The sequence below is a fragment of the Plutella xylostella genome, chromosome 17 (assembly GCF_932276165.1).
Source record: "Plutella xylostella chromosome 17, ilPluXylo3.1, whole genome shotgun sequence".
In the NCBI taxonomy this organism is placed as follows: Eukaryota; Metazoa; Arthropoda; class Insecta; order Lepidoptera; family Plutellidae; genus Plutella; species Plutella xylostella.
In genome coordinates this window covers 4,757,865-4,778,805 of record NC_063997.1, presented here as the reverse complement: position 1 = coordinate 4,778,805, position 20,941 = coordinate 4,757,865, and the positions used below count along the sequence as shown (strand labels likewise).

Genomic DNA, 20,941 nt, shown 5'->3' with positions numbered 1-20,941 from the left:
GCTGACGATAGAACTGTGGTATGGTGTGGTGTGTGGTGGAATGTTTGGTAGGTCCAATAGGTGTAGAATACGTCAAAACCAAATTGACGTCCTTGGAGCGCGCTATGCTGCTCGGTCGCTATAGGTCAATTGCAGCATTGACGCGTTACAATGTGCTGATGCTGATGGTAGAACTGTAGTCTCTTCGAGTTCCTGATGCCGGGTCTCCTCGGTACGGAGCGGCAGTTCAGCGCGGAGTACGCGCGGCCGATACTGGCGGCGCGCGACCCGCGGGCCCCTGCCAAGGCGGCCACGCACGCAGCGCGGGCCAGCCAGGCGCTGCATAGACAGGTAGGCTTTAATGTTGGGGGATAGTGTGAGTTAACATTGAATTGATGGTTTGTTATCCGAAGGCGCCCGCCAAGGCTGCCACGCTCGCGGCGAGAACCAGCCAAGCGCTGCATAGACAAGTAATCCACTCGATGATGAAATGACCATTTGGTCGCTATTGGTCTATTGCAACATTCAACAGACCGGCCATGCCGCCAAATTATCTTTAGTTACCGCTTACTAAGACTTGTAAGTCCGTACGTCCAGCAACCTGGCCTTACGACCTGCCTGTCAATTTGTTGGTCTCCACTCGATAACTTAAGCACCTATGGCATTTCCATTACCATGCTTAATAAATTTCGACTGGACGCTTGAATTCTATTCCAGGTGTTACCATTCCTCCTCCGTCGTGTGAAGGAGGACGTGCTCAAAGAACTACCGCCGAAGATCACGCAGGACTACTACTGCGAGCTCAGCCCGCTGCAGAAGCAGCTGTACGAGGACTTCTCCAAGGCGCACATGCCTAATGGGATGGCGCAGCAAACGCATGTGTTCCAGGTATGATGTGCTGCTTTGTGTTTGAGGTTGTTGTTGTGTTGCTGATGTAGCGACAACAGGGTGAGGAAATGTAGTAAACCTAGATATGACAATCTTTCAACAGTACCAACCTCCAGTGGACCCACATAGTGAGAATGTGATGTGATGTACAAACATCATGATGATGATGGACACGCTCTTGTAGAAATCCTATATCTGTCAACCTTCTAACCTGCAGTGGACTCACTGTACTGGTTCAATGAGTTTAGTTATAGAAAAGTAAAGGGCAACTGCTCCGTCAATTTTCCACTGCGACCTAAAAGATGTATGAACTGTAACATCGCTTAACCCTGCATGTGTCGAATTTGATCGACCTACACTGACAGACTCATAACATCTTATTCCGTTCCAGGCGCTCCACTACCTACAGAACGTGTGCAACCACCCCAAGCTGGTGCTGACGAGCGCGCACCCCGAGGCGCGGCGCGTGGCCCAGAGGCTCGCCGACCAGCGCTCCTCGCTGGACGACATCGAGCACTCGGCCAAGCTGCCCGCGCTCAAGTATGATGTTTTTACCTTATGGACTTCAAGACAAAAGGTCTCCCTCCCACTCGCAGATAGAGATGATCTATAGGAGAGAGCGTGACGTAACGCCGAATCGCAATTTTGTGTACAGGCCTTATGTACTGATTTAATTGCATTGCATAATTTAACTACATCAATGTAGTAAATCCAGCGGGGTGGAGGACTCATGTACATCTGTAATGTAGCAGCTCGGCAGGAGCTGGTCTGGATCACCGGGGAGCGACCCCTGGGCGAATCGACCTGCCTGGCCTCCCCCGAGAGTAGGGGTTGGGTGCTATATTGTAATGTGATACTTACCCTTATGACTAACGTCCCTAGTGCTTAGGGCTGGTACCTACCTAATAACTCTCAATTAATATGTACCGGGAAGCGGTCTTAGACTAGCTCAGCTTGACGCCGGCCTCTGAAGGAGTGCCTGGTCGCCTGGGGGATCTACAATGACCGTGAAGCGGTCCTAACTATCCTGATCTTGATCCTGAGGCCCCTGGAGGGAAATAACCTCGGTAGGTGTACGGGGTGAGAATAAATAATGCCGATTAATTAGTGTAACACAATTCAGGCGGCACTGGACCCGCTTTATTTACAACCAGGTTAACTTATATATCTAGGGTACTTACAGCTTACGTACTTAATATTAACACACTACACAAATGCACAAATACTTATCACGGTTATTGGTATTTATATTGGTCGGGCCCTGAAGGGGCCTACGCGGATGTTTCTATCTTAATAAGGGGAAGGATACAGGGTACAGGAGGTCGGGCGAATACCGGTGGTGCGTGTGGATTCGTTCCAGGGTTTGTGGAGTGTATTTGTGTCGACAAGAATGTGGCCGAAGGCCGGTGTGTGTTCGGTACTTACACGGATGCTTTAAACTAGGCAACCCAGGCATCCATGTACGTATCCGGGGAACCTCGGTCCGCTAATTAGGCAGCCCACCGTGTCGGGTATAGTCCGGTATACAGATGCTTTAAACTAGGCACCCCAGGCATCCGTATATCCGGGAAACCTCGATCTGTTGGGCAACCTACCTCGCGGGGAGGCCGGTGTTGTGAGATTAGTGTGCGTGAATAGATTACTTGAATAGATATGGGTGCGGGGAGGGATCTCGGGAACGGAATGATCACTCGTCGGAGCAGGAGGTGGCGAATGGTGCTCTAGCGGCGGTCCGGCGGCTATTTATAGGCGGGTCGCCCCGCGCCCCTTGTATTCTCCGGAGTCGTCTGTGTGGTGCCCCGCCTCGTCTCGCACACGCCGGGCGCTCTTGTGGCTGCGGTGTGAGGGTAGGTGTGTTGGACGGTTGGTTTGTAACGGCTCGTTACACATCAATGAGGAAGGTCAAGGAGAAGAATAAAATAAATGTTACACCAAACAACAGCACGTCTCCACAAACGAGAGGATAACGGCGATGATCATTTCATTGCCATCTTTTTTATTTACTTCTCTCTAATCAAAGATGCGTTAGCAAGAAAATCAATGTGTTATTTTCACAAAAATCTTAAACATCTAAATACTATGAAAAGCATCCTAATTCGTTTTTACTTTCCTGTAATTATTCAGAATATTAATAATTTACTAAATTTCTAACTCCTTCTCCACAGACAACTCCTACTAGACTGCGGCATCGGCGCGGCGCCCGGCGGCGACACGGAGGTGGTGGTGTCTCAGCACCGAGCGCTCATTTTCTGCCAGCTCAAGAAGATGCTCGACATCGTGGAGAACGACCTGTTGAAGAAACATCTGCCGACCGTCAGCTATCTCAGGTCAGTGATGACGTCGAGTCGAGTGACATAACATATTGTTATTTATGTACGGTCGGCAAAATCGGCGTCGGCGGCTAACGATAATCAAAGTGAAAATCCTTTCACCACTATAACAAAGCCTGCATCTAACTAGTTTTTGTCTCCGATTCTAGCTAAGAAGATTGTAGACTCATGTGATATTGTAAAAATATTTGTTTTTCATTATAATATTATCGTGTTGAATATTAAATTTAAACTTCAGTGGCGGATTAACGTATAAGCACAACAAGCACGTGCTTGGGGCCCCGGGCCTCCAGGGGCCCCCATCCTCTGCTGCTGTTTCATTTTATACCAACATTTTATTCATCCACAATATGTCCGATGTAATGAGTTTGCTCTGATTAAAGGGCCTACCACAAGCGTAAGTATCACCACAGTTTTGCCTGCGCAGGCCGGCTTAAACACGGAATACCGTGCGTGTGGTTGGTAAAGGGCCTACCGCACACGCAAGTATTACCACAGTTTTGCCTGCGCAGGCCGGCTTGTACTGTTGGTGTAGGTACATGGAATACTGTGCGAATGGGTGGTAAAACCGTACACCGCGCTAACGCTAACCCGGCGGATTTTTGGGTATAGCAGGCAACTAGACTTTTTTCTAGTGAAAAAATTATATTTGCTTGCAAACATTGAAAATTATAATAATAACCAGTAGAAGAAATAGTTCCTCATTGGGAAACATTGTTTCCAGTTTCCACGCCGACGAGTTTGACAATAAAATAATATTTTTTTAAAATTAAAAAAACACTAAAAAGTAAGAAATAATTTAAGGTTTACACCAATTCTATGTGACAGTAAGCAGGAACTGTTCTTTTTTGATGTTTGGTGCGGTGACAAAGTAATCTGAAGATATATGGCACCAACTTCAAAAATGAACAATTCCTGCTTAGGTATACAATAATTTGTACTGTACATAGAATTGGTGTAAACCTTAAATTATTTCTTACTTTTTAGAGGTTTTTTGAAGTCGGTTTTTAAATTTTTTTAAAAATATTATTTTATTTTATTGTTTTAAGTTTATTTGCCATAATAATGGACAACATTTCATTTTCTTTACCCTATATTTTTATTAGCTATTCGGAAAGGTTATAAAAAATTAGAGGACCCGTATTTTTTTATTTTGTATTTACATGAATTTTTGCATGTTATTTTTAACTTTAAAGTTAATTATTTTAAAGCCGGAAGTGACATCACATATTAGGCTCAATTTTTATTTTTGTCTATCGCCTTTGTCTCGAAAAAAACATAAATGACACTGACAAGTGACATTTAAACTTTGTTTACATGCCAACCAACAAATGGGTCATTTTCAAATGACATTGATATTTCTGAAGATACAAAGTAGGTACTTATCATGTAAAAAAATAAGCAGAAGCATTTTTTCACCTATGTAGGCGGTGGCATGCTCTGGGACATATTAAATAGAGGTCATCTCTTAATAAGTACTAACCTTTTTATATGATAAATTAAAAAAATAGTCAGAAAGTGTCGGAACAGAATTTATGAAAATGACCCAAATAAACAGACCGACTCGATAAAACGTCAACGTCAATCAAAAATGAAAGTGACAGTTACTTTGTTTTTAAATCTATAGGCTTTGATCATCAAAATGCATCGCACCTGATGCATGACGTCATCAGCACTTTTTTACTATTTTATGATTTTCTCGAAAATGATACATCCAAAAAATACAAAATATTTTTTTTGTGGCCTTGAGAGTTAAATCTCGAAATGGTTTTCGATTTATAGCAGCTTTAGTTTTTTGAAATGTTGTCCATTGTCAGTCAAAAGTAAGATGCAAATGATACCAATAAGTCTTACTAGTCAATACGAATCATTCAAGCCTAAACACGAGGTAGTTGCTATATACCATCTATATACCGTTGAGAAGTTCTTTTGACTGCCTTCCGTTTCCATCATCAGATCAGCTCAAGGTCACCATCATATTTTTTTGTATTAAGAACTATATTTACGTTCTAAATTTGATTAGAATCGGTTAATAGATGCCCAAAATGGAAATTCATAAACTGTTTTTTTTCCTTTACCCACCCTTGGGGGTAGAATAAAATTCTGAAAAAAATGGGAGCACCCTTGAGCTCAACACAATACACAATACAAACGAGCCTATTCTTAAGGATCACGCCTACATAAAAACAGGCGTCGAAAGTTTAAGAAACCAGATAGATGAGCTACGGCGGGACATGCATACAGAAGGTAAAAAGGCTTCCGAAATCCATGGCCTCAATACAAAAATGATCGGTCTCCTGGAGTCTCAGCCCAAATATTGTAAGACCGATACCACTGCTGAAATGAGCAAAGTCCTAGAAATCCTAGGTAAAATCGACTCCAAGAGGATTCCTGAGTCCACCCCGCAGCCCATCGTTGTCAACCTTAACGAGCAGTTACAACCCATAACTGAAACGCTGGAGGCCGTCAAGTCCGAGCTCCGCACTATGCGAGAGGAGAAGCGGACTCTGCCACCGTCATCCCTAAGTCTCGAGGCAGAAATGGCCATTGCGGAGTGTGAAAAAGGAGCGAAGAGGACTTACGCCAAAGTAGCCGCACTACCTCCTCCACCACTAAAACCGAACCATACCCTAATTATATCGTCCAGTGACAACAAGCAAACCGGAGACAACTTAATAGACCGGATAGCGGTAGCACTGGACACAAAGAAAACGGGGGCAAAGGTGGACAGGATTAGAAAAGCCAAAAATCAAAAGGTTGTCCTTAGTTGTGGAACGCGCGAGGATCTGAACCTCATCCACAACAGAGTCCAACTGGACAAAGGCTTAAAGGTGCAGGTGGCGAAGGCCGGGAATCCTCTTATTATTATAAGAGATGTCATTAAGGCCCATACTGACGCGGAAATTGTGGAGAACCTCCTGGCGCAGAACAAGAACCTCCTCCAGGACCAAGACCTCAAGGAATGCACAATGAAAGTGCGATACAGGAAAAAGGCACGCAACACCCTTGAGTGCCATCCGGTCTTGGAAGTTTCCCCGCTCGCCCACAAAAAACTTATAGAGGCAGGGAAAGTGTATATCGGGCTACAAAGAAGACCTGTGGCAGACCATTCCCCTCTCGTGCAATGCACTAAATGTCTTAATAATAATAATAAATAATAAATAAAAATCTTTATTTGGATCAAGAACACTTAATACATTAAACAAAATTGAAACGTTAATAACTGCAAATAGTATAACACTGTGGCGCAGCCATTAACGCCCACCTTAAAAACAAATTATTACGATTTCCTGATCGAACAAGTAACAATGTACAGAGATTCTAGGCTAAATTAACTAAAATATAAGTAGTTTTCTTTTACATAAGTAGGAATAGAAAGTATTATTCATTTATACAAGTCTTAATCAAACTCCAGAACACAGTAAAATATGTTAAAGCAAAATTGATAAATATGAAAAAGTAGTTTAAACAATTATAATCGCAGATTAATGAGTTAATCGGTACTTAATACAAATATAAGACGGGTCACAAATTAGCATGTGTAGTTTATTTTGTGTAGTGTTTTAAGTTAAGTTAATGAAATTATTTAATTATTGCGATAAGACTCTCAGTGTCATCGTAACATAGTGAAAGCAACCATGTAGTGACCGCAAGCTTGCACTCACGGAGTGTCATGGGATAGATGTTAAGCTTCTTATTAATCCTATTGTATAGAATAGAGCTGATATAATAATAAAAACGTCCAGCAAAAACAGTTTTATGTTTCTCCAAAGAGCATACAAGATCATGTCTACGTCGAAGAGTTATGTAATGGGAATCAAAAGGAGTATTGGAGTGCTTTCGTAAAGTTACATTAATATAAAAGAGCTTCCTCACCGAAAGGACGTTCCAGTAAGAGTAAATTTCAGTAGTGGGGAAAATAATAGGCTTATACGCCATTACTTTTAACACACATCTTTGCGCTCTCTCAACTCTAAGTAGGCGAGATTTGCAGCAGCCGCCCCATACTACAATACAGTAACTAATGATAGACTGCGCAAGGGCAAAGTATATCATCTTTAATATGTCATGATTTGCGGCAGTTCTTAATCTTTTAAAGACAACAATTAGTTTGCGTATGCGTGAAATAAGCTGTGTACAATGCTGGTTCCAGCTTAGAACACTGTCAATTATAACGCCTAAGTAGCGAATATGATCTGTTCTCAGTATGTTTTGACAAGAGCAGGTTCTATTAGTAGCATTATCACATCTATGTGCTATTATAGTAAAAGATGGGGGAGGTTGGGAAAAACGTCTTATGGAGAATGTAATGAATTTAGTTTTTTCAATATTTAATGTTAAAAGATTTTTGGATAGCCAGATCATAACGTTATGGAGAGCCAACTCAGCAAGCTGATGAACCTCAGGCCAAGATTTTGCTTGAACAAGTAAAACTGTGTCATCAGCATAAGTGATAATTTTACAGTTCGGTATGATGAAGTCACATAATTCATTAATATAAATAAGGAACAAGGTAGGTCCGAGGACACTACCTTGCGGAACGCCGAAACTAATAGATTCTTCATCACTTGTATGCTCGCCGATAACAACTCTCTGAGATCGATCTTTAAGATAATCTGTAAAGATATCTAGCGCAATGCCGCGAATGCCACATTGTTCCATTTTACTAAGAAGGAGGGGGACGGAGACGGTGTCAAACGCTTTACAGAGGTCTAAGAAGATGCCAACAGTTTTGAGACCATTGTCTAAGCCTCTAACTATGTGCTCTGTTAGGCCTTGGACCGCATCCTCAGTAGACCTCCCACTTCTAAAGCCAAATTGATTTTTTGAAATGATGTTATTTTTATCTAGGTGATTTATTAGCTTTTTGTTCAATATTTTTTCGAATATTTTGGACAAAACAGTAAGGACAGAGATAGGCCGATAGTTGTTGACACTGTCCCCGCTCCCACCCTTATGTATAGGATGAACTAACGCTTTTTTAAAAACTTTTGGGAAACAACCCTTGCCTATGCAAAGATTAAAAATGTGACACATTATAGGCACAAGAACATGACGCCCTTTTTTTATTATAGAGGTAGGAATACCGTCCCAACCTACAGCACTGGAGTTTTTGAGACTAAGCATAATCCCCTCCACCTCTTCACAGTCTACCTCCAGCATACCCATAGAGTTGGGGCAAGGGTTGTTTAATATTTTAAAAGCGGGGTCCCCTTCAATTTTGAGAGTTTCTATTTTGCTGGCCAAGTTTCTTCCTACTCCCGAAAAAAATTTATTAACTATGTTTACTGAATTTAAAACATTATCAGATAATTTAAGAAGCTCATTTGATGGTGCTGATTTAATGTTGATATTAGCAATTTTCTTAATCGTCTGCCACATTGCTTTTGGATCACCTTTTGCCCTCTCTAGTTCATTTTGTTCGAAAGTTTTCTTTACCTTTTTTAATAAGTTATTGCAGTATTTCTTGTATCTTGTGAAAATTGTTTTCAATGTCTGATTAGTAGGGGATTTAGTGGATTTTAGATATAGTTTGTCACGATTTCTTATACAACGGAGAAGGCCTGGCGTGATCCATGGCTTAATAATTTTATTTTTAGATGAAATTTTTACTGTCTCTGTATTGTTGATTATAATGTTAGATAATGTATTAACAAGACTTTCTGCAACTGTATCTGGATCAGAAGTTTTTAGTAAAGATGTGAAGTCTGTATTTTCTAGGTCGGTAATAACAGCTGCTTCATTGATACGTTTTATGGTACGGTTGGATTTTGTAGCTGTGGACTTAAAGGAAGTGCAAAGGAAAACCGGTTGATGATCAGTTAACGGTGAATCAAAAACAATGGTCGTAGACTTTTGGTTTCCCCTTAACATGACATGATCCAAGCAATTTTGTTCTCTTGTTGCAAATAAATGACCTGGTAGTAATCCATAGGATGCTAGTAAATTTAGGTAATCATCACAATTTGGGTCTGTACCTTCAGGTTTTATATTTATATTGATGTCACCCATGATAATAGTAGATGGAAACTCATTTAATGATTTAAGTACTAGGTCAAGAGATGCCACAAAATTGGCTGTATTTTTATAAGCTGGGGAGCGATATAGTGCTACAAGGCACAATTTGTTAGGAATTTTTATAAGTAAACAGTTAGCATCATTGAAAGCAGGCTCTACAACTGTGAAGTCTAGGTAATCTCTTATATATGCAATAACACCTTCGTTTTGGTTGGAATAATTTGATCTAAATGAGGCATATCCATGTAGAGTCGGAGTAACCGGGCACACACTCAACCAGCATTCAGACAAGATAATTATATCTATTTTAACATTTATTCTTTTTAATAAAACCAAAAGACTATCAAAGTTGCAATTGATGCTTCTGATATTTACATGTAGTATTTTGAGGGAGTCGTTACAGTTAATTATAAATTTACTAACTTTTTCGGGCGAACTCAGTATAGAATCAGAGACAGAAATATTTTCAATATCCTCTATAATAACTTGTTCAGACATATTCGATTGAAGAAATGAACTTTATGCCGTAAAAAACATAGGTCAGTTTTTTTTCAGTGATGTTTAATATTAGTAATGTGGTAGAGTAAAAGCTGCTTTCGGAATAACATACTATTTTGGTCGAAGGAATTTTTATCAGTTTTTTTATGTTTTCACTATGGCTTTGTGTAGTGTTTGAGTGAGAGTTGTGTGAGTAGAGTTTGTACGAGTTTGTGACTTTTTGACATTTAAGTAAACAAAGTGGGAATTTAATCATTACAATATGAAATAAGCTAATGTAAAGACTGAACATGCATAAATTTATTAAATCTATCTTAACTAGTCAGACTAAGGTTGTCTTTAGTTTTATGATATCATTTTCACATCTAATCAGTATGGGGCCTTCCCCTTCCGTCTTTCTTAGGAAGACTTTGCCGCTGGAAGTCCAGCAAAACTTGAAATTGTTCATCTTGGCGAAGTCACGGGCCAAGAAAAATACTCTTTTCATTTTAGCAGAGAGATTCTCTGAAATAAATATAGGCTGGCTTGGACCTGGGAGTTTTAGGTCTTCAGTGCTCAGTCGCGGTTTCTCTTTATTATACTTCTTGAACATCTGAATAACTTTTTCCTTAGTCAGTACGCTGGTAAGGTCCAGGATAACTGTAGTTTTTTTAGGATCCTTGTTTTTCGTTCTAAATATATCCTTGACCTCCTGTGAATCCATTTTAACATTAAGTTTTCTGCTAATCTCCGTTACAGTTTTTAGGAGCATCTCCTTGGTTTCCGGTTTGTTACAAGGTATATTCCGTATTTCGAGGCATGTCGAGCGTTGACCACGTTCTAATGTGTCAATTTTTTCTTCAAGTGATTGAATATGTTCGTGAGATTTTGCGTGGTCTCGCTCTAGTTTCTCAAGTTGCAGTTTAAACTCGTCATACTTTTGGGAAATAAATTCCATAGAGGCACGGATTTCATAATTTTGAGACTTAATCTCCTCTACAGCAGTGAATAACTTCTCTATCTTCTCAGCTTGGGTATTTTTGAGCTCTTTAAAGAGTGTGCGCATCTCATCCATAAAAACTTCCAATCCTTCACTATCCGATCTTTTCCTCTTAATGGTACGAGAAGCTGATGCCGGGTCAGTTGCAGTCGGATTATCATTTAATGCTGGTTCAGAAGAACAGTGTTTCAGATTAGATACCAACTGTATTGGTTTCGCTGTTAACTCTCGTGTAGGAGTACGGTTGAGAGGCATGTTCGGTGATTGGGTGTAAATTGGCACTTCGATCCTAGACTTGACGATATGGCAATGTTGCAGTTAGAAAATAATGTGCTATTTATTTATTTTAGGCGCTTAGCACGCACTCATGAATATTGTTGTAGGGTAGGTTGGATCACTAGATTACGATTTTTGCAATTTCTAAAATCACAAAGGCACAGTGTTATTTATCACAGTCACGGCACTTGTTTTTAGAAACACAATACTGGTAAACTATTATAACATAAGATGTATGCGTAACACTATTGCTAAATATTTTTAATCTTAGTTTTAATGAGAGCAAAATGTAAACACGTCCGATCAGATCGAAGGCGCGCGCGGGGGGAGTCTTGGGTTCGGCCACACAAAGGCAATCTGCAGGGAAACAGAGGACCTCTGCAGCCACTGTGGAGGTAAACACACGTGGGAGAAATGTCAGTTGAGACTGGACAGACTGCCACCTAAGTGTAAAAACTGCTCCTCCACAGCCAACGGTGAAGGTAACGACCTCAAGCACAATGCGTTCAGTAGTGAGTGTCCCGAAAGAATGAAATGGGATGCTATAGCACGGTCTCGAATATCCTACTGCTAAAGGCTCCTCACAGATGCAAAACTCATCCCCCCAAAGTGTCAATCAACGTAACAATGAATTAAACGTAATTCAAGTGAATCTGCATAGGTCTAAACTGGCAACCGCAGAACTATACCAGGTGGCAATGGAGACAAAAGTTTCAATAGCTCTTGTTCAAGAACCCTACGTGGGAAAACATGGCTATATGAAACAACAGCCAGGAACACGCCTTATCCAGTGTACCCTAAACCGACAAAAGCCAGTAAAGGCAGCCATCATCGTCTTCGGCGACTTGCTAGAGGTAATCCACGATCCACAGCTGGTGACAGAAACCGAAGCAGCAGCCGTGGCGATCGGAGGGGGGACAAAACTGGGCCTGGTATCAGTTTACTTTGAGGGGGATCAGGACATAGATCCATACATTGAAAGGACTAAAACATTCTGCGAAAAATTGAACACGCGAAACCTCATTGTAGCAGGCGACGTTAACGCATGGAGTCACTGGTGGGGAAGCGTCTCGGAAAATGACAGAGGGGTGGCGTACAGCTCATTCCTAACAGAAATTGACCTCCAAATTCTCAACACAGGAGACACACCAACCTTCGAAACCTACAGAAATGGAAAAATCTGCAAAAGTACGGTAGATGTCACCGCCTGTAGCACGTCACTTCTGGGTAAGATCGAGGACTGGAAAGTCGACGCAAACTTAATAACTTCTGACCACAATGCAATCACCTTTACACTGCGAACGGGAAAGGCACTAGAACACCTAAAGCCAATCACAACGCGTATGTATAATACCAAAAAGGCGAACTGGTCGAAATTTGCGTCAAAACTAAAATCCCTCCTGGTTGAGAAAAATATCACAACCACGTCCGTACAAGAGTGTGACAATCCAGAACATCTTGAAAATATGATCTCAACGTACACTGAAGCCATCCACGAAGCCTGCGAAACGTCCATCCCAACCGCAGGAAAATGGAAAGGGGAACCCAAACCCCCGTGGTGGTCAAAGTCGCTTGAAGATCTCAAAAAAGATGTGTTGAGGAAAAAAAGAAGAATAAGGAATGCTGCTGCAAGCAGAATGCCCTATGTCATAGCGGAATACCAAAAAACTAAACTAGAATACTCCGAAAAAGCCGAGAAAGCCCAAATAGAGAGCTGGAAGGAGTTCTGCACGACTCAGGAAAAAGAAAGCATGTGGGACAAAATCTACAGGGTGATAAAGAAAACCTCAGGCAGGCAGGAAGACATGCTCCTCAGAGACACTGCGGGCAACACTTTATCCCCACAACAGTCAGCAGAACTCCTAGCAACGACGTTTTACCCAGATGACTCCGAAAGCACCGACCAACCATTCCATGCGGAACTGAGAGAAAAAACCAAGGAAATACCACGGGAACATCTAAGAGATAACGACCCACCCTTTACAACTGTGGAACTCGACCTTGTGCTACAAGCAATGAACCCAAAAAAAGCCCCAGGACCCGATGGCTTCACTGCCGATATCTGTGGCGCAGCCATCCAGTGCGAGAGGGAGGTGTTTATGGCGATAGCCAATAAATGCTTATCATTTAGACACTTCCCATCGCAATGGAAAACGGCGCACGTGGTGATCTTGCGGAAAGCTAGCAAAGAGGACTACACGCACCCAAAATCCTACAGACCTATAGGGCTACTCTCAGTTCTCGGAAAAATAGTTGAAAAACTAATGGTCGCTCGCCTACAGTGGCATATCTTACCGACGCTCAACAAAAACCAGTACGGCTTTATGCCCCAGAGAGGTACCGAGGACGCTCTCTATGACCTTGTAGCACACCTAAGAGAGGGAATGAACACCAAAAAATTTGTTGTACTTATCTCCTTGGACATAGAGGGCGCCTTCGACAACGCATGGTGGCCCGCTTTAAAACATCAACTGGCAAAAAAAAGGTGCCCACAAAATCTGTACGAGATGGTATGCTCATATCTCAGTGACCGAAAGATCAAGGTCAACTACGCTCGAGCGGCATGTGAGAAGGGGACCACTAAGGGATGTGTCCAAGGCTCCATAGGAGGACCAACTTTCTGGAACATCATCCTCGACTCACTGTTGCACAAACTAGAGGCTGAAGGAGTGTATTGTCAAGCATTCGCAGATGACGTGGCCCTTGTCTTCACAGGTCTAGCAGTAAAAACCCTAGAGGTGTCGGCTAACAAAGTACTCGATAAAATAGTGGAATGGGGAAGATAAGATAAAAGATAAGATAAAAATTCATTTATTGTAAACATGGGTAGATAAAAATGGTGTTACATAAATATTAGTTCTCCATGCTTTGCACTATACAGTACGTACAATAATTAATTACAACTATAGAACTCATGCAAATTTATATAAATTAAGTTCAAACTGAGATAACATAATAATAGCAATATAATAATCAAATAGTCATACAATAATAGTCATTCATTTATATGTATAATAAATTTATAATATGTCATTTATATAGTCATTAATTGTATAATAACATTTTTTTTGGAGAATAGAGTTCAGTTCGTTTTTAAATTTAATAAGGTCAAGACATCTTATATTGTTGGGCAGTTTGTTGTACAGCTTAGGGCCCATACACACAATACTCTTAGTTAAGAGCGTAGTGTTATAGCGCTCAGTGAACAGCCTGTCTCTGTTGCGACCTTGTCTTAAAGTGACATCGTTCATTGTTTTAAATAAATTTGAATTAGTTTTTACAAATAGTAGCAACTCGTAAATGTATAGGCAAGGAAATGTTAGTAAACTGTGCTCGATAAAGTAAGGTCGACATGAATCAGTGCTTCTTAAATTAAACATTGCTCGAATGCACTGTTTTTGAGCTTTGAATACCTTATCTTTATCTGTGGAGTTGCCCCAGAATATAACTCCATATCGTAATATTGAAGCTGCGTTACCATGATAAGCAGTTAAGAGTGTTTTTCGGTTTGTAGTACGTGAAAGTTTTTGAAGGGCGTACGCAGCTTTACTCATTCTCTTACATACATGATCTACATGGAATTTCCAGGACAGATTGCTGTCAATCAATAGACCCAGAAAACGAGTGACGTTAGTGGTTTCAACCACCTTTCCCTCATAGCTTACATTTATACGATCTGGTAGTATTCTTTGATAAAAATGCATAAGTTTAGTTTTCTCAAGGTTTATTAAAAGATTGTTACTTGTAAGCCAGTTTATAACTGTTGCAAGTGAGTCATTTACTTCATTTTCATAAGATAGAGGATCATTGCATTCTATGAGAAGTGTACTATCATCTGCGAATAGCACCATTGGAAATTTTGTGTGTAGGGGTAGGTCATTAATATATAAAATGAATAATAGAGGCCCTAAGACACTACCTTGGGGTACACCACGGCTGTTTATCCTCTGTAAAGATCTATAGGTAGTTTCACATTTAGTGTCTAAGCTTATTTTGGTTATTTCTACCAGTTGGAATCTTTCGCTTAAATAAGATTCAATAAGCTTATGTATATTCCCACGAATTCCATAAGAATGTAGTTTTCTAAGTAAGGATTTATGGTCGACTAAGTCAAACGCCTTAGTCATGTCCATAAACATTGCACAGCAGGGTTTTTTGTTGTCAATGTTAATCAATGTTTGATGAAGAAATTTAAAGATGGCCATATTTATTGTTGTATTTCTCCGAAATCCGTATTGTTCATTTACAAGGATATTAAATTTGACGAGATACTGATAAATAGAATTATTAATATATTTTTCGAGAATTTTTGAGAAAATTGATAATAGGGCAATAGGACGATAATATTTAATATATTCTTTGTTATTCTTTTTGTGGATGGGGACAATGACAGTGGTTTTGAGTCTCGTAGGAAATACACCCATTGTCATACATAGATTCATTATGTGGCTTAATGGGAATGATATTGATTCAGCTACCGTTTTTATGACCTTAGTCGTAACTTCATCATGACCTACGCTATTAGTGTTTTTTAAATCTTTTATTATTTTTAAAATGTCAGTGGGGATGGATGGTGTCATGAAAAAAGTATGATTTACATTGTCTAGTGGGTTAGGTTTAATGTCATTAGAGGATAATTTAGGTTCGTCAATAAAATAGTTATTAAAAGCATTAGCAATGTCAGTTGGGTCAGTAATAATATGAGAATTAATGTCAATTTTTGAGATAGGCTCTTTAATGTTATTAAATTTTGAGTTTTTTATGATTTGCCACATAGCTTTGGACTTTGAATCAGCAGTTTCAATGAGATAGCCGTTTTGGGCTCGCTGTGTCAACTGAATTACTTTTTTAAATCTATTTGAGTATGTCCTAAGTTTATTTTTATTTTCAGTTGTTTTATTATATTGATATGTCCTAAGTAATTCCCTTTTTCTTTTACTACATTTTTTTATACCCATAGATATCCACTTAGGAGTTTTCCTGAGAGAAACTTTTATTTTTTTCAAAGGGAAACACAGTTTATATAAGAGAGTGAAAAGCTCTATAAAGCTAGTATAGGCAGCGTTGGGATCGTCACAGTCATAGACATCAGAAAATGAAATACTTTCCACATAAGATTTAAATTTTATTAGATTTTCATCACTGTAGTCACGACGTTGAATGAACCAGGATTTTAGTGAGTATGACTTTTTGACTGGAAATTTAAGCAGTTGAGCAGTGTGATCAGAGAGACCAAAATTAAGTACTTCACCATTACAGCCATTGGCATTGTGAGCAAAATTATCGAGGCATGTTTTACTGATGAGTCTTGTTGGTTCTCTTATTTCTAGTTTTAAATTAAATCTTAATAGTAAATTTTCAAAATATTTAGATTGATTATCATTACTTAATATGTCAATGTTAAAATCGCCGCACATTATAATTTTTTTATTGGACCTGGATAGTTTTAACAGTAAAATTTCTAATTTTTCGTAAAATTCAGACAATTTTGCTGTATTTTTTGTGGGTGTTCTGTACAAACATATAATAATGATTTTGTGTTGTAACAGTTCAATTGCACAACACTCAAATATGCCTTGAACAGAACTACAGTTAACTTCAGTGAGAACTTTATAGTCATGACCTTTTCTAACTAATATACAGCTACCTCCTCTTTTTTTCTTCCGGGAATAACTAGTTGCGAGTTTAAAGTTTGGGATGTTCAAGAATTCTTCCGTTTCTTCAATCATAAAGTGCTCGGTAATACAAATCAAATCAATATTTTTGTTGGAGTCGGAAAGTTCTTGCAGATGTACAGTTAATAAATCAGATTTTTTAATTAGAGAAGCTATGTTTTGATGTAGTACATATATATGTTTATAAGCGAAAAAAATTCGAGGGTCTTTCTGAGTTGTTATCTTGTATTTTTTTCCTGCTTTCCGATGGTTGAACATCGATCGAGTTCTGAAGTTCTTTTATTATGGACTTAATATTTAGAAATATATTTTCTATACCATGAAAGTTTATTCTACCAGTACGTTGTGAAAACATAGTGTAAGTGAGGTCAGAGTTTGAGTCAAAAACTAATGCATATTTATGAGTAAGTACGTCAAGGCCCATGAGGTTGTTAAACACTTCGACCCTGCAGTTATACAGGCCAGCTCCACAGATATAGGTCGGTAAGCAAATAATAAAGTTTGTGTGATCCAGTTTACGTATTTTCTCTCTTATCATAGTCACAAGCTCAATATAGTTATTGGTACGCAAGAAATCCGATTCGCCAATTAGTATAATACAATAGTCAGATAGTGTGAAGTCTTTTAATTTATGGTCAATATTTTCTAATAATAATTCTAGGTTTGCGTTAGTGTTCCTATAGTTGCAGTAAGTGAAGGAGGTCGAGCCGAAGTGATCTTCTAAAATTTTTAGGCTATCACTTGGTGTGCTGCTGCTCAAGAAGCAAAGTTTGGTCTTCTTTTGGATTGATGTCGATGGGCCATCCTTGCTCCTATTTTCCAAAATTTTACCCACTTTCTGCGTTGGTTGTGGTGTTGTAGTGGTTTCGGCAGGAGATATTCCGTTTTGATGAGATACAGGAGTTTTTTTTCCTTTCTTCGGGGTGGTTTCAAAGGATATTTTCTTATACATGTTAATTTTTTTTGCCATTTCTTCGAGTGACTGTTTTAGCGATGAGTTTTCCATTGATAGGTTTTTTATCTCTTCGTGGGCTATTTCCAATTGCAGTTTTGTATCCTCTAACTCATGTTTTAGCTCCGCCAAACTATCATTTTCTTCTGAAGATATATTAGGTAGGCTGTTACTAGTATCTTCCAAAAAGCAAGATGAATTTTTTGTTTCATCATTGTCCGTTTGACTATGAGCTCTTCTTCTGAGGGTGATGTTGGAAAAGAAATCCATTTTTTGTGAAATGGAACGTTATTTCTAAAAATATATTCTCAGCTTGCAACACTGGAACGAGCTGTCAATCTCCGTTTGTTGTGATTGTCTGCGCATGCGCCGGTTGTTGTGTTATTATTGGCTCAATTTTCAAAATATTTTGAAAAATAGACGTTGAATCGTTTTTCAAATATTAAATCTTGTGAAGTGCATAATTTTAAAGTGAAAATATGGCTTTCTCACCGCTGGTTTCAGGCTGAGATAAACTGCCAAACAATCTTGAAGGTTAGTTCAGTGTTGAACAATTGCTTTCAGAGTCTTCCAGGCGTAGATTCACAACTTTATATAATTTAATTGATGGGGACTTTAATAAATGCGTAGTATACGGTCGAGCTCGCAACAAACTCAACTTTGCACCACATAAGACCAACGCGATGCTGTTAACGAAGAAGTTGAAATACGATTTGCCCCAACTATTCATGGCTGGTACAAAGATAAACCTCGTAGAGGAAATAAAACTGTTGGGCCTCATCATAGACCGCAGGTTAACTTTCAAAGCTCACATAACCGCTCAGTGTAAAAAGGCAGCAGACATTCACAAACAGCTAGCGCGCGCAGCGAAGGTAACCTGGGGACTAAACGGTGAAATTGTGAGGACAATCTACATCGCAGTAGTGGAGCCCATCATGACATACGCCGCAAGCGTCTGGTCACAAGCCGTCGAACTGGAAAGTAACAAAAAACAACTTTTCTCGCTACAAAGAGGTTTCGCACAAAAAAATATGTAACGCCTACCGAACAGTGTCGCTCACATCTGCACTGGCACTGTCGGGCTTGCTGCCTCTCGATCTCAGAATACAGGAGGCAGCAAATCTGTACAAATCAAAAAAACTCTTGTCAGCTGACTACCTCCCACCTGGCAAAGATCTCGAACGGAATGTAGGGTACTTGGACTTACCACATCCGTCCACACTTACCTCTACCAAGTACGAGATCCTTGAAAACACCACCCTGCTGGACACCGGCTCCCAAATCTTCACGGATGGAAGCAAGATAGAGGGAAAAGTCGGCGCCGCCCTAAGTTGGTGGGAGGATGGCAAAGAAAAACTGTCCGAGACTTTTGGTCTCCACCCATCGTGCACGGTCTTCCAATCGGAACTTTATGCACTTCACAGGGCAACAAAACTGGTGAGCTCTAGCACGGATAAAAAAGTGAACATCTTGAGCGACTCGAGATCATCACTCGATCTGCTCCAAAATCCGAAACTCAGCCACCCCCTGGCAAGAAGCATAAAGGAAAACATTGCGAGGGCTGTGAGCGATGGCGGAGAGATACAAATGTTCTGGTTGAGGGCGCACGTAGGAACTGCCGGGAACGAAAGAGCTGATGAGCTCGCCAAAACAGCAGCACTACACAGCACCTCCCACGACTATGACAAAGTCCCCCTGTCCTATGTCAGAAAAAAGATCAGAGAGGAATCGGTCCGAAAATGGCAAGATCGATACGCGACCTCGAGTACAGGAGCAGTCACGCGTAAATTTCTACCGGATGTCAACCAAGCATACCGAATTACGCGAACTTCTAAATTGACCCCCGCTCACGTACAAATGCTGACCGGACACGGGGGGATAGGAGAATATTTGTACAGATTCAAACTTAAAGGAAGCCCTGGATGTGATTGCGACCCCAACATCAGTGAATCGGTATGGCACATCATTCTGGACTGCCCCCGTTTTCTTGCTGCAAGACATGATCTGGAGACACTGATAGACAGGAACTTGGTGGAGTCGGAATTAAAAGATATTCTGGCAGACACCAATCACAGACCTCATTTCCTATCATACGCAGATCGAATCTTCCGAGTAGCAGCAAGGAGAAACAGCACAATTTCTCGCCCTGAAGCCCAATCAACATCAACAACATCAACATCAGTAGTCCAATCATCAAACCCGACCATCTCAGCACCACAACAAGTGACTCCAAAAGCAACAGCGACAAACCAGCTGTTGTCTTGTGGCGAAAAAGGAGAAGCCGGACTAAGACGCCGAAGTGTGGCTCTGTTCATGGACAGTAGCAGCGAAAGACTCGGCATCAGCTTCTGCGTCTCGGGGGCGCGAAAGCGTGTAGCCATATCACCCGGCCTAGCCTCTCTCCTAAATGGAAGCACATCCAAAGCTACCATGAAACGTAAAGCCTATGACGCACTGCCGGTAACACTAGTGGGAGATCAGTCCTGCAGACTAGTACGATGCCGTAACAAGACCATCGCACTATTGGAATGGGCCGATGACACCCCGTTTGTCCAGGCATGCTCATGGCTCACTATGCTTGGAGAGAGAGCACAAGATAGTAACGTCCCCAAGATAATAAGCGTAGACGCAATGGTGATCGAGCATAAGAAAGGTGAAATTGTTGACCAGCTGGGCTGCCTAAAAGCCTCAAAACAACACGAAATAGTTGTGTATGAGGACAGAGGTGAAGACCTAAGCTTTCTCAGTGGACACATACCCGTGAGGAACAACAACCACCAACAAACTGAAGCGGTCACCGGATCAGAACGCCTACAGGAGAGGATGGCTTCCGAGTCCGTCGCTGCTGCTGAACAGCAGGAAATAAATATGAGGATGCAGAGCAGAATCTCGCAGGGGCGCGCACAAGGGTTCCTTCAGGCATTCAAATCAGCTGCCCAAAGCCTTATGGGGAAACCACAGAGGACACCTGAGTGGCGCCAAATCCCCAAAGGCCCCATCCGAAAAAGAACGGCCCAAAGAACCATAACAAGAGCCGACATGGGTCAGGTGGTCCCACCGAAGCTAAAAACAGCAACCTCCCCTAAAGAGCATTTGGAGAATGCCGTCATAGAATTTGTGGCAATAACAACCGCCACAAAGCGGGTAAACCTCTTGTCCTGCAAAACCATCATGCAGACCTACAGGCAAGAAAACGAAGGCCGGCTAAAAATTCTACTCGAGGAGGCCGAAGCCTGCATATACGATAACAGTAGTTGCCAAGTCCTCAGAGGCAAAATGACTGGAGCGTATATGGCGGCTTACAGCGAGGAAAGCGGATTTGTACCCTGGGAATGCAACTCCTCAA

The 20,941-nt window shown here is 40.8% G+C and overlaps 1 protein-coding gene across 4 annotated transcripts in view; it reads left to right on the top strand.

Annotated features, from left to right (window-relative positions):
- The window catches only part of LOC105384578 (TATA-binding protein-associated factor 172), a 54,716-nt gene that overhangs the window by 29,596 nt on the left and 4,179 nt on the right, over positions 1-20,941 (top strand). For all 4 annotated transcript variants that reach the window (XM_048627055.1, XM_048627054.1, XM_048627053.1 and 1 more), the window contains 3 exons: positions 697-867; positions 1,259-1,407; positions 3,033-3,194. In XM_048627055.1, the coding sequence (XP_048483012.1) occupies positions 697-867; positions 1,259-1,407; positions 3,033-3,194 (482 nt within the window). The remainder of the gene's footprint in view (positions 1-696; positions 868-1,258; positions 1,408-3,032; positions 3,195-20,941) is intronic.